General features: G+C 61.9%; 2 protein-coding genes across 2 annotated transcripts; one reads left to right on the plus strand and one right to left on the minus strand.

Moving 5' to 3' along the window:
* Nucleotides 1-583: 583 nt before the first annotated feature.
* On the plus strand, nucleotides 584-15,562 carry OBSL1 (obscurin like cytoskeletal adaptor 1; the record flags this gene model as incomplete). Its single annotated transcript, XM_080621972.1, has 25 exons — nucleotides 584-1,622; nucleotides 2,370-2,639; nucleotides 2,859-3,119; nucleotides 3,473-3,778; nucleotides 3,891-4,172; nucleotides 4,277-4,552; nucleotides 4,685-4,957; nucleotides 7,474-7,746; nucleotides 8,224-8,400; nucleotides 8,479-8,754; nucleotides 9,075-9,350; nucleotides 9,574-9,849; nucleotides 9,939-10,214; nucleotides 10,467-10,748; nucleotides 11,445-11,720; nucleotides 11,857-12,132; nucleotides 12,217-12,483; nucleotides 12,638-12,907; nucleotides 12,990-13,256; nucleotides 13,561-13,827; nucleotides 14,153-14,265; nucleotides 14,416-14,569; nucleotides 14,670-14,831; nucleotides 14,964-15,128; nucleotides 15,192-15,562. The coding sequence occupies 25 exons, from the start codon at nucleotides 584-586 to the stop codon at nucleotides 15,560-15,562; spliced, it is 7,131 nt and encodes a 2,376-aa protein (XP_080478098.1).
* A 1,610-nt stretch (nucleotides 15,563-17,172) lies between these two features.
* TMEM198 (transmembrane protein 198) lies at nucleotides 17,173-19,084 on the minus strand (the record flags this gene model as incomplete). Its single annotated transcript, XM_080621294.1, has 4 exons — nucleotides 17,173-17,319; nucleotides 17,795-17,985; nucleotides 18,212-18,787; nucleotides 18,895-19,084. The coding sequence occupies 4 exons, from the start codon at nucleotides 19,082-19,084 to the stop codon at nucleotides 17,173-17,175; spliced, it is 1,104 nt and encodes a 367-aa protein (XP_080477420.1).
* Nucleotides 19,085-21,873: the final 2,789 nt, after the last annotated feature.

Genomic DNA, 21,873 nt, shown 5'->3' on the forward strand with positions numbered 1-21,873 from the left:
GGGACCTGCTCCAGGAGGAGCCTCACTTTGTCCCCCGGGCACGGCCCTGCGGGGTGACCCCTCCGAACCCGAGTCCGGCCGGGTGCCGCCCGCCCGCGGCAGCCCCGTATCAGCACCTGGCTGCGGAGCCAGCCCAGATGCTGCAGGAATGCGGCTCTGCCACCACCCGATACTGCAGGAATGCCCCGCGGGTGGGGAAGGGGCGGGCTAGAGCCGTCCTGCCTCCGCCGTTCCCCCTCCCCAGCACCCACAAGCAGCTGCCTGTGTCCGGAGCTGGGGTCCCTTCTGCCGCCCTGGGGCAGGCTGTGGGCACCCTGGCCCCTCAGGGTGCTAAGATCTGCCTTTTGCCACCTCTTCCATTGGACTGGGCTGGGGGATGGGCGATTTGGCCTGAGACAAAAGGATATCCAGGGTCTGTGCTGGGAGCTTTACTCCAGGCACGGGGTCCTTCCTGCTGGTGCTCTACAGTGATCCGATACTGAAGCCTGAACCCCTCACCATGGTCGGTCTGTACATCCCTCCAGGCTAATGATCCACACTGCTGCTCCAGCGAGCTGCCTGCAGTGACGCTAGGGAGGCGGTGATGGAGGGGTTCGAGGGAGCCCCCAGGTTCCTGGCCTACCCACGTGCGTTCATGGTGCAAAGTGGCACCGATGCGGTCCTGAGCTGCCAGATCACGGGCGACCCCCAGCCGAGCATCCTCTGGGAGAAGGACAAGATCCCAATTGAGCCCTCAGGCCGCTTCCATGTAGAGGCCAAGGGGGACCTGTACAGTCTGCTGGTGTCCCGTGCCACCCCCCAGGACAGTGGGCTTTATGTGTGCAAGGCCAAGAACAGCGTTGGCGAGACCTATGCTGCTGCCACACTCAAGGTGGAGGTGGGAAAGCCCCGAGAGGAGGAGGGATGCTTGGACAGTGAAGCACCTGCCTTTCTTGTTGCCCCCTCATCCATATGTGTGTTCCGGGGAGAGGATGTGATGTTCACCTGCAGGGTGTCTGGGCAGCCATGCCCAGTGGTGCAGTGGGAGAAGGACGGTCACAAGCTCTCTGACCTCTTTGAGAGCAGCCACTTCGCGGTGGGGCAGGAGCCGGAGGACTGGCACTTCTTGAAGCTGTTTGGTGCACGGCCCCCAGATGGTGGAGTGTACGTGTGCCGGGCACGCAGCGGCTCCCGGGAGGCCCTGGCAGCTGCTGTGCTCCTGGTGGAAGCCCAGGCACTGCCAGACAGGCTCCCCAATGGCTCTGCTAATGATGGCCCTGAGCCGCTGGGAGAGCGGCAACAGCAGCAGCAGCATGCAGCAGGAGAGCACATGAGACCAGAGACACGGGTGCCCAGTGGCATGGTCCCAGCCAGGATGCCAGGGGCTAAGGCATTCACCGTGAGTGCAGGGAAGCATGCCAAGTTTCGCTGCTACGTTACTGGCAAGCCCAAGCCGGAGATCATCTGGCAGAAGGATGGTGAGCCCCTCACCCCTGGCCGAAGGCACCTCATCTATGAAGACCGGGAGGGCTACTTCATCCTCAAGGTGCTGTACTGCAAACCCAAGGACCAGGGGCTGTATGTTTGCACCGCCTCCAACACGGCCGGCCAGACCCTCAGCGCAGTGCAGCTCCAGGTGAAAGGTAGGAGTGCACCTAAGAGTTGCTGGGTGCTGGGGTGGTCCAGGGCTTTTCACCTGACAGGGATGCACCTGAGTGTGAGCCCAGCAACCCTGGGCTCCTTCCTGCCCTGTGCAGCCAGGGTCACCCCAGGTTCCTCCCGAGGGAGATGCAGGCTGGAAGCAGTGGATGCTGGGCCCCCATGGGGTGTGTTCCCCTTGTGCCTCTCTCCTTCCAGAGAGGTGGCATCTCTGGAGGGCTGTGGGTGTCCAGCCACGAGCGGAGAGGCAGGGACAGTGCCTTGGTGACACATTCCCCTGGAAGTGCTGAGTGGTTTTGGCTGGCAGCCCTGCAGGGCACAGCTCCAAGTGTCTGAGCTGGTGGCAGGCCCAGCCCCTGGAGCTGCCCTAGCAGCTGGGAACAGCCCACGGCTGGTGTGACCCAGCTCCTGGTGCATCCCCTGCCATCCCCACTGCTGCCCTCCGCTGAGATGCCTGCCACAGTATGCTGGCATGCATGCTCCTGCGTCCCCAAAAAGTCCCTGCTGAGATGCTGGTGGCACCACTGGGTCTCTCCAGCCCATTCCCTCGTTCTTCTCTCTTTGGGGGATGTGCTTCTTGGGCCAGTGTCCATCCCATACAGGCCAAAGAGGAGGAGCGCAGAGAAGGGCCAAGGGCTTGGTGCTCTGTGTGAGCTGGAAAACACTGAGCACAGGGCTGCTGGTGGGTGCTGTACCCTGCGCACCCTCAGCACCGTCTCTCCTGGCGGCAGAGCACCGGCTGCAGTTCCAGGTGCAGCTGGTAGATGTGGAGGTGGCAGAGCAGGAGGACGCTGTGCTGGAGTGCCAGGTGCCGCTGGAGACCATTCGCACTGCCTGGTACCTGGAGGACAGGGAGCTGCAGCCCAGCCACAAGTATGTGATGGAGGAGCAAGGTGTGGTGCGGCGTCTGACCATCCGTGATGCCCGCATCGATGACGATGGCATCTACCTCTGCCAGATGAAGGACAAGGGGCGCAGCATTGCTGAGGTCTCTGTCCGAGGTGGGGGTCAGCTTGGCTGTGGCATGGCTTTGTTTTCCTGTCTCTCTCCTTGCCAGGGTCCCCACTGCCCCCTGCTTCTGCCTTCCCTCCATTTGGCCATGGTGCCTGCTGCTGCCGCCACTGCTCAACCTCCTTCTCTCTCCCACCCTCGGGAGCCCTTCCTCCCCAAGGATGCTCCTCAGCATCCCTCCCCAAGCCCTTATGCATCTCTTCCCATAGGGGTGATCATGAAGCGGCTGCCACGGAAGCTGGACGTGATGGAGGGGGAGAATGCAGTTTTCTGCGTGGAGACACGGGAGGAGGTGGAGGGGACCTGCTGGAGCCGGGATGGGCTGCAGCTGCTGGAGTCCCCCCGCACCGTGCTGAAGAGCTTTGGCAGGACGCACCTCCTGGTGCTGGTGCACGTCACCCGCCAGGACGCGGGCATCATCTCCTTCTCTGTTGGGGAGTCACAGACGTCCTCCCAGCTTCGGGTCAAGTGTAAGCCCCAGGCTTGGAGGGGTCCTACATTCACCATCCTGCCTATTCATGGAAGGGGTTGATGTGGAGGAGAGGCGGGTATGAGCACCTAGTATGGTGGGGACATGACACTGTGATGGCTTTTTGGGGAAATGGTCTTTTAGCAGGGCCTCAAGGCCCCAACCCTCCAGAGCACTCACAACCCCCTGTAACCAGCACTATGCCACATGGGAGCAAGACCATCCTCTCCATCCTCTCCATCAGAGAGAGGATCCCCAGAGAAACACACTGTATAGCCCCACTCAGCCCTTCTGACACCCCACCTGGGGCCTTACTGCTGTCCCCAAGCAGGCAGCAAGGGCTGTGACTTGCAGGTGTGAAGCGTGACCCTCCGAGCATGCCGGTGGCAGCTGAGATGAGCGTGGTGGAGAGCAACGTGGCCCTGCTGACTTGGTGCCCCGCACCTGATGCCCACCTCCGTGCCCCCAGCCGCTACCTGCTGGAGCGTCGGGAGGCATCGGGAGGCGAGTGGGTGCAGTGCTTCGCCACTGACCTGCCCAGCCACGTGCGGGTGCTGGGCAACAGCGTACCCCGCGAGGCCGACTACTGCTTCCGCGTCTGTGCTGCCAATGAGCACGGCAGGAGCAGCCCTGTGGAGTTCCCTGGCTCCGTGCATCTCGGTGAGGGTGCCAAGCCAAAGACTCCCACTTGGGAGCTAGCTTTCCTCAGGGGCGAGCTAGGATGTTGTGCCATGGCATGCTGCTGGCCAGTGCTGAGTCTGGCTGTGCTCAGCCCCAGCAGCTTGCCTGGAGAGAGGTCTGCAGGATGTACGGGTGAGGGAAGGTGAGGATGCGTGGTTCTCCCTGGAGCTGTCAGCTGCAGTGCATGGCACCTGGTTCCTCAACGGTGCCAGGCTGGGCGAGGAGAAGGAGGTGGCAGGCGGCCGGTGCAGTGTGCGGTGCCATGGGATGGAGCACTCGCTGCTGATCAGAGGAGTGCAGCGTGCTGACAGCGGGGCTCAGGTCACCTTTGTGTCTGGCAGTGTGCAGGACTCGGCCACATTGCATGTGCAAGGTAAGCAGGGTGCTCACCCTGGGGTCCTGCTGGGAGAAGAGCACCAGCAGCTCTCATGCTGGAGGATGTGAGGATGCTTCTTAAGCCTTTGCCTTGTCTCTCAGCCCCGCAAGTCCGCATCATGCCGGTGCCCGAGGCTGAGCGGCTCCGGGAGGTGCTGATGGGGCTGCCAGTGCTGCTGGAGTGCCAGGTGTCCCCCCCTGATGCTCCCGTTGGCTGGCTGAAGGACGGTGAGGCCGTGCCCCTGGATGACATTATTGCAGTACAGGCAGAGGGCTGTGTGCGGAGGCTGCTGCTCCGCTCAGTGGGTCCCTCGGACACTGGCGTGTACACCTGTGATGCTGGGGATGATGCCATGAGCTTTGTGGTGACCGTGACCGGTGAGCTGGGGGCTGTGTGCGAGAGCCTGGACTCCACCTCCTGACAGCGCTCCTGCCCCTCATCTTTCCCCCATGATGGAGCTGAAAGCTGCTGTCAGGTGCCCATGCTGAGCCCTGCGTTATCCCTGGCAGAAGCACCAGTAAGGATTGTCAGCTCCAATGAGGAGGCCCACCATGCGTACATGATCGGACAGCGTGTGGAACTGTGGTGCCAGTTGTCCCGCCCGGCCGCCCCAGTCCACTGGTACAAGGACGGGGAGGAGGTGAAAGCAGGCGAGAACCTGGTGCTGGAGCAGGAGGGGCCACTGTGCCGGCTTGTGCTGCCCAGTGCCCAGCCACAGGACACGGGGGAGTTCGTCTGCGATGCTGGCGGGGACTCTGTCTTCTACACCATCACCGTGGCAGGTGGGTGTGATGCAGGAGGGCTGGCAGGGTCACATCTTGGGGTGCTTTCTTTGGGGTTGCAGGGTGCCACAGCACGTGTTCCACTCAGTGTTCCCTGTCATTTGCTGCTCTGGGGCATCTCATCAGAGGCGCTCTTGCCAGGTTCTCAGCTCCAGGTCTTCAGGGTCTTTGCAGCAGCTCTGATGCATAAACCCACACAGACTGCCTGTCAAAGGGGACAGCTCGCTCTGGCAGTCAGAAGTTCTCAAGCACCCAAAGGCAGCCGGCACCTCCATGCCAGTATGTTTGCTGGACTTCTGCCACAGCCAGTAACCAAGTCCTCCTTTGAGGTCCTAAATATCATGGGATTGGCACTTGACGTGGAGTAACTTGCGGTCTGACATCTCTCTGATGGACAGTGTTAATTGCTGACCTGAAAATCAGCGGGTGCGTGGATACTGAACATTGGGTGGTGGTTGCTGGGTGCGAGCAGGGGACAGCTCCCGCAGTGGCTGCCCCAGCCACAGAGCAGCAGGGAGTCAGAGGATAATGAAAGCTGAAAGTGAGTGAAAGACTTCCCCTCGCTGGCCCCAAAACCCACAGTCCCACAGCCACAGGAAGGCAACCAGGGCAGACTTAAAGCCCAGCTAAAAGCTTCCGTGACCATGGTGGTAAAGCCTCTCCACTGTGCTAATATGTGGCAAAGGGCCAAAGCTGATATCAGAAGATGCCATGAAGATAGGGGGACTGATAAGAGATTCTGGAAGAGTCAGTGAAGTGGTGACTGGTGGGAGGGCGAAGAAGGGACATTATTTACTGTGATAAAGGCAAAATTACTGCTGCCAGACAGGCAGTGTGAGCTTTGGGCAGAGGCAGGAGGCATCGTCTGCCTTGTAGTGGTGTGTGTCATGGAGAGCTTGGCTTCCCTCAGTTGGGAGGGGGGAGCACCATCTGCTGAAGCTCAGCCTTTTGGCTGAGTAGCTTTGTATTACTTGGGCAGAAGGGTCTTAGAGAGACCAGCTTGGTTCGATCAGGATTTGGCCATCAGTGTCACTGGCAGGGTTTGGGGTAGGTGCCAGGAGACTCAGGCTGGCAACTCTCTGGCACATGCGCTAGGCTGTCTGCTGCAGTCAGTGCTGCTGTGGCACGCTTGGGTTTCCCCAAGGCATCCCAGCTATCCCCCGCCAGCTGCTGCCTCCAGCCTTGCTATCCCTATGAGCCTCTGGGTCTTCCAGCAGCTGCCAAAGCACTGGGGCTGCCTCAGAGCTGGCGGTGGGACTGGAGTGGCATTGCCTGCTGAGGGCTGGCATGTTGCCCCTTCCTTGCTTTGGTGCCGTCCAACATCTCCAGCAGCACTTCAGTGATGTGATTGCTTTTAGCAGGCCCAGGGGGACAAGCAACTGCCGAGTGTTTGATCAGGGAGCTGGGCGGATGCAGGCTCAGCATGGTGCAGGTTGAATGCTGCACACTGGCGCTGTGCCAGTTGTGCGCTGCAGGGCTGCAGTGCTCTGATGAGCCTGGGCATCGTGGCTGGAAACTGGCTGAGAAGTTTGCAGCCTGGACACCCAGCACAGGGGGCAGCTGTGGGCCGTGAGAAGGGCAAATTGGTGCTCAACCAATTTGTGGTGCTCAACCAGTTGGTGCTCAGCCAATTTGTCTGCTATGCACCGAGTGTGCCCTGTGCCAACCCAGGGTCACAGGCTGCCTGAGCACCCACAGTAGAGTCCAGGACAGCTACAGCCCGCTACAACACATGTGGCCATGTAGTGTTGGCTGCTGCAGGCAGGGGCCACATCCTGGCCATCTCCCAGGAGAGAGGAGGGCTGGTCACCTAAAACTTGTGCTGGGAACCACTCTGCCTTCAGAGATCCAGCTCAAGTCTGCTTGGAAATGTGAGCAGTGGCACACATTTTGTGTGTAACCCAATAATGGTGGCATTTAGCGAGCACTGTGATCTGGCATGGGATCCTGTGTCCCAGTGAGGTGGAGGGATGGGGCTGCTGGCTGCAAGCATGCCACATGTCAGTGCCACAGTGTCAGCAAATGCCAAGGCTGAGCTGAGACAGAAGCCAGAACCTGTTAGCCTCCAAAACAGGGAAACAGGCAGAGGGGTGGGCCCCCCTGGTATGGCACCACAGGGGCTGGTGCTGGCACCACAGGTGCTGGTGCTAGCACCACAGATGGCAAGTAGCAGTGTTGGGGCTTGCTAACAAGGTGTTTGCCTACCTGCATCGTCTATTCACATCCCTCAGCTCCGTCCCAAGGCAGAGCAGTTCAGGTACCATGACAGCGAGGGCATTGCAAAGATTTACAGCCAGCTGAAAGCTCTGTGCTCCTCCTGGCTGTGATGGGTGAAGAGGGAGCCCCAGTCAGGGCAGCCCAGCTGCTTGTGCTATGCAGGACATGAATGAGGTGGTGCCTGCTGGCTTTAAAGGCAATGAGCTGGTAAAGGCATCGCACCACACAGGGCTGGGACTGCCAGCACCACTGGCTCTGGCCTTTACATCCTGGCTGAGCCCCATGTCTCTCCCTGGCAGCAGCACCAGTGAAGATCATCAGCTCCAATGAGGACGCCCCCCATGCCTACGTGGCTGGGCAGCGGGTGGAACTGTGGTGCCAGCTGTCCTGCTTGGCAGCCCCGGTGCAGTGGTACAAGGACGGGGAGGAGGTGGAGGCAGGTGAGAACCTGGTGCTGGAGCAAGAGGGGGCACTGTGCCGGCTTGTGCTGCCCAGTGCCCAGCCACAGGACACGGGGGAGTTTGTCTGCGATGCCGGTGGGGACTCTGTCTTCTACACCATCACCGTGGCAGGTGGGTGTCACGCACAGCTATGGCCCTTTCCCCCTTCTCCTTCTGCCCCAGCTCCCTCTGCTCACACTACTGCCCCTCCAGTGGCTGCAGCATCTTATCTGCCCCTCACCTTCTTGTGAGCAGCTCCTTGCCGGTGCTCTTGGGCTGGAGGGGGATATGGTCAGGGGCCAGTCAGCTGCTCTGTCTCCTGGAACCCTGCCTATCCCCACGCCAGGGCACAGCCATGCTGCCTGCCCATGGGTTATGCCACTTCACACCCCAGCCCTGGTGCTCCCTCACCTTTCAGCTACCAGTGCTGCAGGGCTGGGATCACACTGGCCACTGGCCCTGGGGCAGGTAGGACGGAGGCCATGTGGCACAGGGTCTTGGTCCTCTTAGCCCCGCAGGTTCGCATTGCCTCAGTGCCTGAAGCACAGCAGCTGCAGGAGGTGCTGGCAGGGCTGCCTGTGCTGCTGGAATGCCAGGTGTCACCCCCAGATGCCCCTGTCCACTGGCTGAAGGATGGCAAGGCTGTGCTCCCAACGGACGTCCTGGCCATCCACTCAGAGGGATGCTCACAGAGGCTGCACATCTCCGCAGCCATGCCATCTGACTCAGGGATGTACACCTGCAATACTGGGGATGATGCTGCCAGCTTCAGGGTGACTGTAAGAGGTGAGCTGCCTAGGGAGTGCCTGTCCTCATGTGGGGCTCACCCAGCACCGTGGCTGAGCCCCTCCATGTGTCTTCCAGCAGAAGCAGCGGTGAGGATTGTCGGCTCTAACAAGGACGCCCCCCATGCCTACGTGGCAGGGCAGCGTGTGGAGCTGTGGTGCCAGCTGTCCCACCCAACGGCCCGGGTCCACTGGTACAAGGACGGGGAGGAGGTGGAGGCAGGCGAGAACCTGGTGCTGAAGCAGGAGGGGCCGCGGTGCCGGCTTGTGCTGCCCAGTGCCCAGCCACAGGACACGGGGGAGTTCGTCTGTGATGCTGAGGATGCATCTGTTTCCTACCATGTCTCAGTGGCAGGTTGGTGGCACAGCAGGGATGCCCTGGGGAGGGCAGCACTGCCCTGGCTCTGTGCTGTGGGGTCCCAGCCATGCTCCCTGCCCTCAGCATCGCAGAGGATGGGGTGCGGCTGCCTTACCCCAGGGACTGGTGGGTGCCCCCCTTCAGCTGTGATGGGTTTGCACTGTGGGCCCACTGTGTCCTCAAACAGCTCCTGCCCCTTTGCACCGGGGTGGGAGGCTGTAGCACTCTCTCAGCTCTACAGAAACACAAGTGACGGTAAGTAGGGACAACAGAGCCAGTGAGCAGGTCTCACACCCTGACCTCCACATCCCCGGCAGAGCCACCAGTGAGGATCCTGCAGCCCCTGCAGCGCTCGCTGGAGCTGCTGGTGCAGACACTGGAGCGTGTGGAGCTGCGGTGTGAGCTTTCTGTGCCGGGTGCTCCCGTGCGATGGTTCAAGGATGGGCTGGAGGTGGACGAGACTGATAACCTGCTGCTGGTGGTGGAGGGGGCCTGGCGCTGCCTCTTCATCCCCAGTAGCAGCGTGGAGGACACGGGCGAGTACATCTGTGAGAGCAAGGATGAGGCCATCTCCTTTGATGTCAAAGTGTCAGGTCAGTGGGGACCTGGGAGCGGGGAGACACTGATAGGTCTGTGGCCACAAGGTCTTTCCCAGCCTTGCAGAGGGGGACTGGCTCCTCTATAGTGATGAAGCTGGTGGGTGCCCACCCTGTAGGCCACCCAGCATGAATGCTTGCCTGGGGATGGCAGCAGAAGTGTCCCTAGGGCCACATTGTCCCCATACTGCTTTGCATCACAGCCACACCGTCTTTGCAGAGCCACCAGTGAGAATCCTGCAGCCCCACAGACCCATCCCTGTCGTGACGGTGTCCCAGGGAGAGACAGTGACACTGGTCTGTGAGCTGTCCCGTGCGGATGCAGATGTGCACTGGGCCAAGGAGGGTGTCAGGCTGGAGGCTGGAGGCAGCCTGGTCCTGGAGGAGGAGGGTGCCCATCGCCGCCTGCTCATCCCCGTGGCCCAGGCTGAGCACTCTGGAAAATATGTCTGCGATGCCACTGATGACACAGTGACCTTCACTGTCCAAGTGTTAGGTGAGCAAGAGGCTGGGTGGGAGCCTGCTGGAGGGTGCTGGGTGCACAGACTCTGGAGCCCTCTGCTTTGTTGGTGTTGGGCACTGCAGACCCACTGGTCAGGATCCTGGAGAGGGATGCACTACAAACCCAATGGCATTGCCGGGCCATGGAGGACCTGGTGCTGGAGGTGCACCTCTCACACTCCCATGGGGAGGTGAAGTGGTACAAGGATGGGGAGAAGCTGCAGGACACGGGACGTGTGCGGCTGGAGGAGGACGGGGTACGACGCTCCCTCATTGTCCTGGGTGCCACGGGCAGGGATGCAGGGGAATATCTCTGTGACACCGGCAATGACAGTATCATCTTCTTCGTCACTGTGGAAGGTGAGCAGGAGATCCCATGGGGGTGGCCAGTGTGGCAGGGACCCAAGGTGAATTCATGGCTGCTACCAGGCTCGTGTGGAGCTGGACTGGGTGGTAGTAAGCACGGGGAGGCTGGTGGGGGGAGCACAGGGAGCAAGGGCTCTAGAAACCTTTGTGCTGCCCAGCTGCAGCCAGAGGACATCCGGACAGGATCCAGAGATAGCAGCACCCAGCACAGGCTGTTGCTCCTGCGGTGACAGCCTGTCTTTCCAGTTCCAGAGCCACCGGTGACCATTGTGGGCAGCACAGGTGCCATGGAGCAACACTGCCTGGTGGCCGGGGAGGACCTGGTGCTGTCTTGTAAGCTCTCCCAGCCTGATGCCACTGTGCGCTGGCTCCGGGATGGCCATGAAGTGCAGATGGGTGAGCGGGTGCAGGTCAAGGCCCGTGGGGTGCTGCGGCAGCTCACCATCTGTGGGGCACAACCTAGTGACTCGGGGTGCTACATCTGTGACGCTGCCAGCGACCGCATGGTGATGAATGTGGAGGTGTCAGGTGAGCCAGCGGAAGCTCAGTGCCTTGGCGACACTTAACATGGTGGGATTGTGCCACAGCAAGGGAAGAGACACTGCTGTCACCCCACTGATGGCAGAGGCCAGGGCGGCAGCATGGCAGGGGAGGGTAGGAGCCCTGTCCGCAACCCCGTGGGAGCTGCTGGTCAGGAAGGGACATGTCAGGGTCATGGCGAGACACAGCTCTCCCACCTCCCCCAGCCAGGGACTGGTTAAATTTAACCTTGGCCAGCTCCCAGGCGCCGCTTCTCCTGCTTCGACTGCCAACAACTGAGCTCAGCCTGGACTCTTATCAGCTGGAGATGGAGGGCTAGGAGAGTGAGAGAGAGCCTGGCACAGGCAGGTGTCCCAGCTCCCCAGCAAGGCGCTCAGGATGGGGAACACACCAAAATTAATGGACCCAGCTTGGCACCTGAGCTGCCTCTGCAGGGAGGGATGTAGGAGTGATGAGCTCTGCCACGTCCCTGCCCGTGAACTGACAGCCCCCAACAGCCTGCACACCTGCCCCACCAGGACCCACAGCTGGTGCCACCATGACCCCCATCAGCCCCACAGCCCTCCTGCCCCATAGTCACTCACTGTAGGCATTGCCACCTCTCCGCTTGCAGTGGCCCCCTTCCTGTGCTGCCCTGCACCACAGGGACGCCACTGAGCCCTGCCTTACTCCTGTGCCCCCTAGCCCGGCCTGTGCGTATTGTCAACAAGGAGGAGGCGCAGAGCCCACTGGAAGTGCTGGAGGGGGACAGCGTGACACTGGTGGCCCGGCTGTCCCCGGAGACTGCAGCAGTGCGGTGGCAGAAGGACGGACAGACACTGCACTCGGGCGGGCGGCTGCTGGTGTGCAGTGAGGGCGCTGCACGCAGCCTCACCATCAAGCAAGCGGAGCTGGGCGACGGCGGCATCTTCCTCTGCGATGCCGGTGACGACGAGGTGCATTTCATGCTGCACGTGAAAGGTTAGACTGGAGGTGTTCCTCACCCATGCCAGGGGGCAGGAACAGTCCCTACGCCACACCAGGATGCTTTGCGCAACCGTCCCACACCGGTGCTGCCAGCGGGGTCACGGCTGAGCCCGTTGCTTCCCTGGCACAGACGCACCCGTGCTATTTGTGAACAAGCGGGAGGAGCAGGAGAAGCTACTGGTGCTGGAGGGCGGCAGCGCCGTGCTCTCCGCTGTCACCTCCATGGAGCGAGCTGATGTCACCTGGCTGGGCCCACAACAGGCAGCAGTGGCCGGTGAGCACTGTGAGCTGCGGCGGGATGGCCGAGTGCACAGCCTCATCCTCCACAACATGGCCAAGGAGGACGCTGGCATCTACACCTGCCTCTCCTCCCATGACCAGATGCGGTTTGACGTGAGCGTCCGAGGTGAGTGGTGGCGGGGCAGTGGGGGTACCCCAGGATGCCCCCACGGTGACAGTGGGAGCTGACACGGGGGGTTTGGCTGTGCAGAGCTGCTGGTGAAGTTCCTGCGCGGGCTGTCAGATGTGCGGGTGCGGCAGGGCGAGCGCGCTGTGCTGTGGTGTGAGCTCTGCAAGGCGCGGGGAGATGTGGTGTGGAGGAAGGATGGGCGGGTGCTGGCACCCAGCCCCCGCTGGCAGGTAATGGCAGAGGGACGAGAGCGCTCACTGGTGCTGAGCCACGTGGAGCCTGAGGATGCTGGCGAGTACTGCTGCGAGTCCAACGATGACCAGACACTGGCAACACTGACGGTGCAGGGTGAGCTGTGTGTGAGGCTTGGCTACCATGCTGGGGACCCCTGTGCTATGGGGGTGATGGGGAAGCACAGCAACGGCAGGGAGGGTGTGGGGATGCTCAGAAGTTCTGCAGGATAAAGGGTCTCCATTGCTGTGCCCCAATGCCCTGGCTGTAGTCCCCAGGGTGGTGGAGATAATCACAGAGCTGCAGAGCCTGATGGTGCTGGAAGGGGAGGACGCCACCTTCAAGTGCCTGGTGTCCCCCGAGGATGTGGCTGTGGCCTGGCAGCTCAACGGCCAGCCTGTGGTCCCTGATGAGCGGCTGCTGGTGACAAGGAGTGGGCTGTGCCACAGCCTCCACCTCCGGCAGTGCCAGTTGGGTGACGCAGGCACCGTGACTGCCAATGCCGAGGGGCTGGTGAGCACAGCCCGGCTGAGCGTGCAAGGTGAGGGGAAAGGGGCTGGCTGCAACATAGCCCAGGGCACAGCCCTGGAGCCTGCTGCTGACCTGGTGCACGGGCTGTGCAGAGGCACAGGTGCTGTTCGTGCGGAAGCTGCAGGACGTGGTGGCAGAGGAGGAAAGGGATGCGTGCCTAGAGGTGGAAGTGAGCCATGAGGCTGCCGAAGTGCAGTGGCTGAAGCACGGTGTCCTCCTCCAGCCGGGCAGCAAGTACCAGCTGCAGGAGGTGGGGTGCCGGCGCACCCTCACCATCCGCTGCCTTGGCCTCGCTGACCGTGGCACCTACCGCTGCGAGACCCTGCATGACCGCACACAGGCCAAGCTCTGCGTGGAGCGTGAGTACCATGCTGGGGATGGTACTTGACGGGGATGGGGATAAGGATGGTAATGGGGAAGGCATCCACCCACTGCAACTTCACTGTAGGCTGGAGGGGCAGATCTGGTACTTGGCTGGAAGCAAGTATCAGACAGTATTTTGGTTGAACAGAGAGGTGAGTGTGGGCATTAGGGATGGGCAAGGGTGGAAGCCTGGTAAAAAGGACTGGATTTAGAGGATCACTACAGCAAGCACAGACTGGGGAGCTGGGGGCTCTGAGGTAGAGCTTGCACCCCTAGCTCACGGACATGGGTCCCTTGCAGCTCGGAAGGTGTCGATCCAGACACCACTGGCAGACGTGGAGACCTTTGAGAAGGAGGTGGCCACCTTCCACCTGGAGCTGTCCCACCCCGGCGTGCCCGGGGTCTGGACACGGGATGGCATCCGGGTGAAGCCCAGCAGCACATGCCGGATCAGCAGCACAGGCTGTGTGCACAGCCTGACATTGGAGAAGCTGTCGCTGGAGGACTCGGGCACCGTCACCTTCACTGCTGATACCCTGCGCTGCAGCGCTCGCCTGCTTGTGCGGGGTATAGCACCTCGGCAGGCTTGGGGCGGGTGTGTGGCATCAACACTGCCTGTCCTGCAGTCGTTTTGTCTTGGGAGAGATGCCAGGGCTGAGCTGGCCACTTCAGGCACATGCTAGCAGCTGTCCCCCTATCCCCAGGGAGGAGATGTGACCTGAGCAGGGTCTGAGTCCAGAGCCAGTTGAGACACCAGTGAGGGGTGCTTGCTCATGGTGGTGCCACAGGAAGTGCCACCTTTGTCCTATGCTGGGATGCCCCAGGCACAGCTCCCCATCCCTGCCCGTGTCTTTGCCTTACCAAACCTTTCTGTCCTGTTTTCCCCTCTCAGAGCCTCCAGTCACTATGTTGAGGGTCCCGCGGGACCTGGGAGTCCTGGAGACAGGGGTTGCCAGCTTTGAGTGTGAGCTATCTCACCCCAGTGCGGAGGTGAAGTGGTTCAAGGTGAGGGTTCACCCTCATCGTCTCCAGCACTGCCTGGCTTTGCCCTCCCTGCTTCGCCCCACTCCCTGCGGGGGCTACGAGCAGGGGAGGAGGGGGCAAAGCAGCAGGATGCTGCCTGCCTGCAATCCTGAATGTGCTGTCCCTGAGCAGGATGGGCAGGAGCTGCGGCCAGGGCCCAACTGCCGCATCTACTCCGCGGGTCGGCGCCGCATCCTGCAGCTGAGCCACTGTGAGCTGGCCGATGCCGGCATCTACACCTGTGATGCGGGTGACTGCTGTGCCTCTGCCACACTGCATGTCCGGGGTACAGCCACCCAGCTCCCAGGGGCATGCACACCCCCATCCCTGCACCACCCACTCCCCCTTGCCCTTGGCTGCCCTGGCACCCTGCTCCTTGCCTGCAGAGCGCCAGGTCCGCATCGTGCAGGACCTACAGGACACCCAGGTGCAGGAGGGTGACAACGCCGTCTTCAACTGCGAGGCATCCCATGGGGACGTGAAGGGCGAGTGGTTCCGGAACGGGGAGAAAATCAAGGTCTCCAGCACAGTGAAGATACGGCAAGAAGGTGGGGGTGCAGGTGGCACCACACCTGGTTTGAGGCTCAAGCAAGGAGAGTTTGTGTGAAGAGGGGTTTTCTGCCCCCTGCCTGTCATGGGCACCCATCTTCATCACCTTGAGCCTGCCTCTCCCTCCCCAGGGACCCGTCATTTCCTGCTGTTCTGCAGTGTACGCCCTGAGGACAAGGGAATCATCCGCTTCGTGGCTGGGACAGCTGTCTCGGAGGCCAACCTGTGGGTGGAAGGTACTGGTGTGTGGTGCAAGGGCTTGCTGGGCTCCACCATCAAGGCTGAGGTGCACAAGGGTCAGCTCATGGGGTTCCCATGGGTGCCTGCCTAAATGCCAGTGGCTTCCCCCCACCTGCCAGCACTGCCCATCCGGATCGTGAAGCCACTGAGGGACAAGACAGTGCTGGCACGGCACAAGGCAACGCTGGAGTGCACTGTGTCCCACGCCCGGGGCCGAGTGCGCTGGCTCCGTGGGGACACAGAGATCTTTGCTGGTGACAAGTACGAGATCTGCAATCTGGACTGCTACCGCACGCTTATCATCCACCATGTGGGCCCTGAGGACGAGGACTCCTACACCTGCGATGCCTTTGATGACCGCTCTACCGCCTGGCTCCTTGTGGAGGGTGAGAGGGCACTAGGGGTCCTGTCCCCACAGCAAGGGTCTGAGCACTGGGGTGGGGGGAGCAAGCTGGATATGGGACCGCAAGTCTGTGCTCCCCTTGTCTGAGACACCCCTTTTGGGTGCCCTACCAGCTCCAGGCATGATGCAGCTCTGACTCACACTGTCCCAACAGGGAGCTAGGAGCCAGGATGCTGCACACAGATGGACAGATGCCACTGCTGGGAGATGGGGTTATGCTTCCCCCAGGATGTACAGACAAATGAACACTGTCCCCAGCCCACTCTGGCCTCAGGGCTCTGCATTAAACAGCACTTTTTTTCTGACATGGCTTCTTCCACCCCATCAAGCTTGGGTTCTGTTAGGATAAGGGGTGATGGCACCACATCCCACGTAGAAGCCCTGGGTAGCCCCGCCCTTGGGGTCCCCTTGCCCCTGCCCCCAGCCCAGCACACCAGGCTCCGAAAGGCTCTTTACTGTGCGGCCATGGCCTCAGCAGCGTTTGGCACATTTACAAAAGAGATTGAAAAGGGGGACGGCAGCACAGCGCTGTGGGGACAGGGGTGCCTGGCAGAAACATGCAGTTCCCGGGGCAGCGGGGCTGGCTGGGCTGGGCTGCTGGGGCTCCCAAAGCAGAGGGGCACCCCAGTCCAGTCTCACCCCCATCCTTCCTGCCTGGCTGTGGGGAAGTCCTGGCTCACTCCGTAATAAATTAATACAAATCACAGCAAGAGAAATATATACAAGGTGGGAGCCTCTGCCCGCAGCGGTGCTCTGGGCATGGGCTCCTACCCTGCCCTGCCCTGGCCTGAGGCTTGGCCCAACCCCAGGGCCCCCCAACCACTATAAAATCCAGTCGCCAGCAAAACAGCGACGGCCTCTGATGCTGCAGGGGTTCCCACATCCCTGAGGCAGCCCAGCCTCTGCCCAAAGGCTGGATCCAGTGTCTTGTCCTCCCATAAAAATATTTCCAGGGGGGATGCACGCAGTGCAACCCGCCAGCACAGCTCCTGTTGAACAGGCATCACTTGCCAGCATCACCCTGGGATGCAGGCTCTGCCCAGGACCACCCCGGTCCAGCTTGGGAAAAGTGGGGTAGGCAAGCTGCTCTGGTGGGCAGGGAGCATGGTTAGGTTAGGGGGACTTTCTCAGGAGGCAGGTTTTAGGAAGCACTGCCTGGGAGCTGCTCTCAGGGACAGGGTGGGACAGGCGGACATGCTCAGGGGAGTCTCTGTGGGAAAGGGCTGAGGGACCTGCTCTTTCAAGAAGGGACATGGGGCACAGGCACTTGGGGAGTTGCTGGGGGGTGCAATGGGGTAGGGGAAGGCATGGGGAGCTGCTCTAGGAGAAGGGGGGCTCAAACATGGGGAGGGCAACGTTGGGATGCAGGATGATTGGGTCTAGGCTGTGAGGAAACACACAGCAGCGGGGGCTCAAGGACTCCCTGCCCCTTTAGGGCCACTCGCACCACTCATCCATAGGTGCTTGTGTCCCCGGTCCTTGGACTGAGTTCCTGCTGGCGGGCTTCCCTAGCACCTCCAGGCCCCGCAGGCAGCCAGAGTTTGCCCAGCCAAGTCCCACGTGTCCCCAAGAAGGGTATCTATCTGCAGCCCCAAGCTGCATGTGGCCGCCTGGGGCTGAGGGCACAGCCCCACCTGTCCCAAGGGTCTGTTGGAGCAGGCTGGGGTGCTGGTGTCACTCGAGGTCACTGGGTTGGCTTATACCCTCACAGCTGGGCCAGAGCCCGTGGTGAGGGGCACGGTTGAACTGCAGTCATAGTCCAGGTCCACCACGGCATGGGAGCTGGTGATGAGGCTGTTCAGGGATGGCCCCGTCTGCCGCTCTCGGAAACTCTGGATGTAGCTCTGCTTGAGATGGGAGACAGATAGTGAAGGGGGCTCTGCTCCTGGCCCACTCCATCCCATCCCATCCCACCCTAAGTTCTGCAGCAGCCCCCCCGTAAACCAGCCCTGTGTGATCCCACTCAGCACTAAGGCCCTCCAGGGACTGGCCACAGCAGGGCACGCAGACCCATCCCTTCCCTGGGTGCACACTTTGCACCTCACCCACTGCCTGTTTCTACTCTGCTGCAGGGCTTTTGGCCACCAGTTTACATTTGCTTGCCAATGGTGAAGTGCTCTGTGGCAGGCACGGCCCAGCTCAGCCCCTTCAGAGCTGCCCAGTCCCTGGGACACTCCTGGGATGGTCTTGTCTCTCAAGGAGTTCAGATGCCAGCTGATGCCAGGACACCTCTCCCCTCTCCATGCCCCGGCCCACCCACAGGGAGAAGGAAGGGCCGCAGAGGCCGGGGGAGATCTCTACCCTGGATGCGGGACTCACAGGGGAGAGCACGTCCCCATCGAAGCGGCGCACAGGGTTGGGCTTGCGGCGGTAGGCAGGCTCGGGTGGGTGGGCTTTATGCTGGTGCGGCGGTGGGTGGTGAGGTCTCCGCTTCTTCTTCTTTTCCTTTCGGTCCTCTCGTTGCTTGATGCGCATCAGCTGCACGCGGCGTTGCTGCCGGCTGATGATCACTGCAGGGCAGAGGGGCCTGTGAGCACTGGGGAGTGCACTCTAACCAGCTCCACACCCAAACCTGCTCCAGCTTTTCAACTCCATTGAGTGCTAGGCTCCTGTAGAGTCCCAAACCCCTTGTCTGTGCATGCAAACCAGGTACTGGGAACCTCCACCTTGGTCCCCAGGCTCCCAACTCCTGAACCCTTCCCCATGCCACATTCATCTCCCCCAGCCCCCACACACCTTCTGTGTGGGAATAGCCCTCAGCTGTGACCTTCCACTGGACCAGGACTCCCAACGTGGTGAGGAGCGGCCAGATGCCGAGGATGACCCAGCTGTACCAGCACACAGGGCGAGCAGGGGCCACCTTGATGCGTTCATAGATGTACTGCACCAGGAGGAAGAGCTCAATGAAGTAGTCAACAGTGACAGTCATGATGGCACTGCCAAAGACGGCGGTGGAGAGGGTGGTGAAGAAGCGTTGCCACTGCAGAGTGAGGACGGCAAAGAGCATCCCCACACCCAGGAGCAGCGCGATGGGGATCCACACTGTTGGTGGGTGGTAGAACTGCTCCATTACCACCAGTGTGGCCACTGCCAGCAGCAGCCCCAGGAGCAGCCCCACCATGAAGAGGCCGACACTGCGCACCAGCATGGTGACCAGCCCGCACAGGACCCCGATGCCCAGCCCGATGCCCACTGAGGCCTCCACACTCAGTTGTGTGTCCAGCACCCGCTCCTTGTAGCACAGCATGAAGATGATGATGGAGCCAAACATCAGCCCTGTCAGGAACATGACAGCCTTGAAGCAGCGGTAGCCTGTGGAGAGTCCATCATAGTCAGGGGGTGGATGTCCAGCACTCCCCCAACTCCCTCCTGCACTTCTCCCCATTTGCCCCACTAGCCGTCAGGCTAGCCCAGCTCACCAAAGAAGCAGTAGATGATGCCGAAGAGGCAGCACATGGCGCACACAACGGAGGGCACGACCTGGTAGCGGCGCTCGATTTCCTGCTGGCAGCTGTGCCCCCACTCCTGGCCCGGCTCATGTGGCAGCAGCTTGAACCGCAGCGTCTGCACAGTTGCAGTCATGGCTCTGGGGACTCCCGGGAGAGGCATCAAAATCTCCACTCCTGCCCCATGGCTCGCCAGTGAAACTGCACCCCAGCACCTGCCCCAGCTGAGGAGAGAGAGGGAGAAGGGAATTAGAGGCATTGCTGGCAAGTGCACAACAGTGATGCCCACCATTCAGCACCCAGCCACCAGAAAACCTGCTCCGGCCCCTTGCTACCAGCGTGGGAAGGAAGGTAATGGGGGAACAGCCTAATCTGTGTGGGCTGTGGGGATACAGATGTCACCCAATGGGCGGCTGCAGGGATGCACCATCGCCAGGGAGCCCACACCCTCAGGGAGCTTTGCTGCCAGGACGCAGCACTTCATAATTTGTCTGTGGTTTCAATTTCCTGTCCCTGGCTCCCCGGTGCCCTTTTCCTGCTCGATTAAAGGGAGACTTACACTACCTAGTATTTTCTGCCTGTGAAGTAATTATGCTTGGTAATTAAGTCACCCTTCAGTCTTCTATTTTTATAGGCTAAACAGATTGAGCTCTTAAAGCTTGTACTCCAAGGCATTTTCTCCAATCCTCTAATCATATTTCTGGCTATTTTTCATCCCCACTCCAGACTCCTACTGTCCTTGTAAAAACAAAGCAGGCCCCCACACTGGATCCAGTGCTGCCATGCCAACCCACAGGGCCGGGGGGTACCAGCCCTGGCTGTTGCTGCACCTAACCCACAGGCTCACCCAGAACACCCTGGCTGTACCAGGACACTGAGCAGACGGTCACCGTGCCCCCCACAGTGCCTATGCAGATGGAGGGGTCATAATCCCCTGCAAAGACTGATCCAGCTCCAGTTTAAACCTAATTACAGTGGCTGTCTGCCTGCTCCCACCTGGAGCCAGTTCCGGCATCTCCTTGCTCTCCTGGTCCCTTTCCAGGCTCAGCTGACTTAGGATGGCTTTACTGTCATCTGGTTGTCTCAGAGCTAGCGGCAGTCCTTGCAAGTGCTACATTAAACCAGCTGGCTCAGGACGTCTCACAAAATCAGGGAAGAGGGCTGAGGCACCAGTCATGACTCCCTATTGCTCAGCACCTCAATGCTACGCAGGTCAGGCTCCACCGCCTCTTCTATTCCCATCACCGGCCTCCTCTCTCCCTCTGGCTGGGAAGGACACATCAGCCAGGGCAAATCCCCCTGAAGTGCACTGCCTAATCCTGGGGAAGCAGGCAGGCAAGGAGCGGGCAGCTGAGCTCTGAGCCCCTGCCTAAGCCCCCAGAGGGACGCTAAGCAGGATGGGACTTTAACCACGAAGCCCAGGAGCGATGCACCAGCCCCAGCTGCTCTGGGGATGGGTGATGCTGTGTGGGGTGAAAGTGGGGTTCTGCTGGCCAGCTGTGCCCAGCAGGCCAGGACGGGGCGTCATGTGGCTGGTTGGCCAGTGTGTGCATGGAATGGCACGGCACAGAATGGAACGGCACAGCTCGGCACACCAGCAGAGCAGCCAGAGGGCAGCGAGTGCTGCTCCCTACCCCTCAACCCACGCCAGGCCGGGGCCAGGGCAGCAGCGAAGGGTCGCCTGGGAAAACCCGTCTCCGGCAGGGCTGCAGGCAGCGCTGAAGGCAGCGTTTCAGGCAGCTCCCGGCGCCCATTGGCGCGGGCACTGTTGCTAGGGGAGCCCAGCGCCTGCTCATTGGCGCCGGGACTTGCCCACCTGCTGCCGCCCTCCCCGCAGCCCCGGGCTCCCGCCGCGGCCCGCCCCGGGCCCCCCGCCCTCCCCTGCTTTCCCCTCCGTACTCCGAAGGGCCCAGCGTGGGGGGGACCCGGAAGCTGAGCCCGGGGCACGGCACCGCAGCGATGCTTCCCTCCCCTTCCTTTCACTCTTCTCCCCTCCCTAGCGCCGCCGCCTCCCGGCCAGCCCCCCTGTTCCCCACCGGGATGCCGGGTCCCAGGCCGGCGGGGCGGGCGCGGCGTTGCTAAGCGACGGCCGCAAGGGCCGCCGGGGCGGGGGGTCGCTCCGCCCCTCTCTTTGTTCGGGGCGGGGGTCCCAGGGGCGCTCCGCTGGGCCCCGCACGCCGATCCCGCGCCCCGCGCCCTCTCCTAAAGCCGGGGAGCTGGGGGGAAGCGGGGAGCCCGGTGCCCGAGCCTCTCCTCAGAGGGGCCCGGCGCGCCCCCCGCCTGCCCCACCCCCCCGTGCTGCCCACCGTCTGCGGCCCCGCCCCGCCAGCTCCCACCTGCGCTCCCGGCCCCGCAGCAGCGGCGGCGGCGGCACCGCGGCACCCGGCGCTCCCGGCCCCGGTCGCCGCGCATGCTGGCGGCGCGGCCTGCCGCGCGGTGCTGAGCGGACAGCTCCGTCTGACGTAACCGCGTAGCGTCACCACGCCGGCCCGGGGGGCGGTGCTTTGCCGGGGGCGGGGCGTGCGGCGGGGCGTGCGGCGGGGCGTGCACCGCACGTGCAGTGTCGTGCCCAGTAGCCGGTGGCGGTGCCGGGGCGCAGGGGCCGTGCGGTGTGCAAGGGGGCACATAAAGGGGGTGCCCCCTCCTCTGCGAGAAGCCTGGAGATGCAGGCACGGCGGGTAGGTGGTATGGTGTGGGGCTCTTCCTCTGCAAGGCTCCCTAGAGCTGGCACCTCCCCGGACCCCCCGGAAATCCTGGCAGAGAGAAGTCTCTTGGCAGCAGCTACCGTTCCCCTGGCAGCCCCTTCGCAGCCCCACGCCAATGCTGCCGGGGAGACAAAGGCAGGAGCTGCAGCTGGCGGGGGACTGAGAAGGGGCTGCCGGAGAAACGGCACTGCTGCTTCCCCACGGGATCTCCTGAGGACGCCACGAGGACCCTGGGGGAGGTGTTGGC

The sequence above is a fragment of the Psittacula echo genome (genome assembly GCF_963264785.1).
Source record: "Psittacula echo genome assembly, chromosome: 6".
NCBI lineage: Eukaryota > Metazoa > Chordata > Aves > Psittaciformes > Psittacidae > Psittacula > Psittacula echo.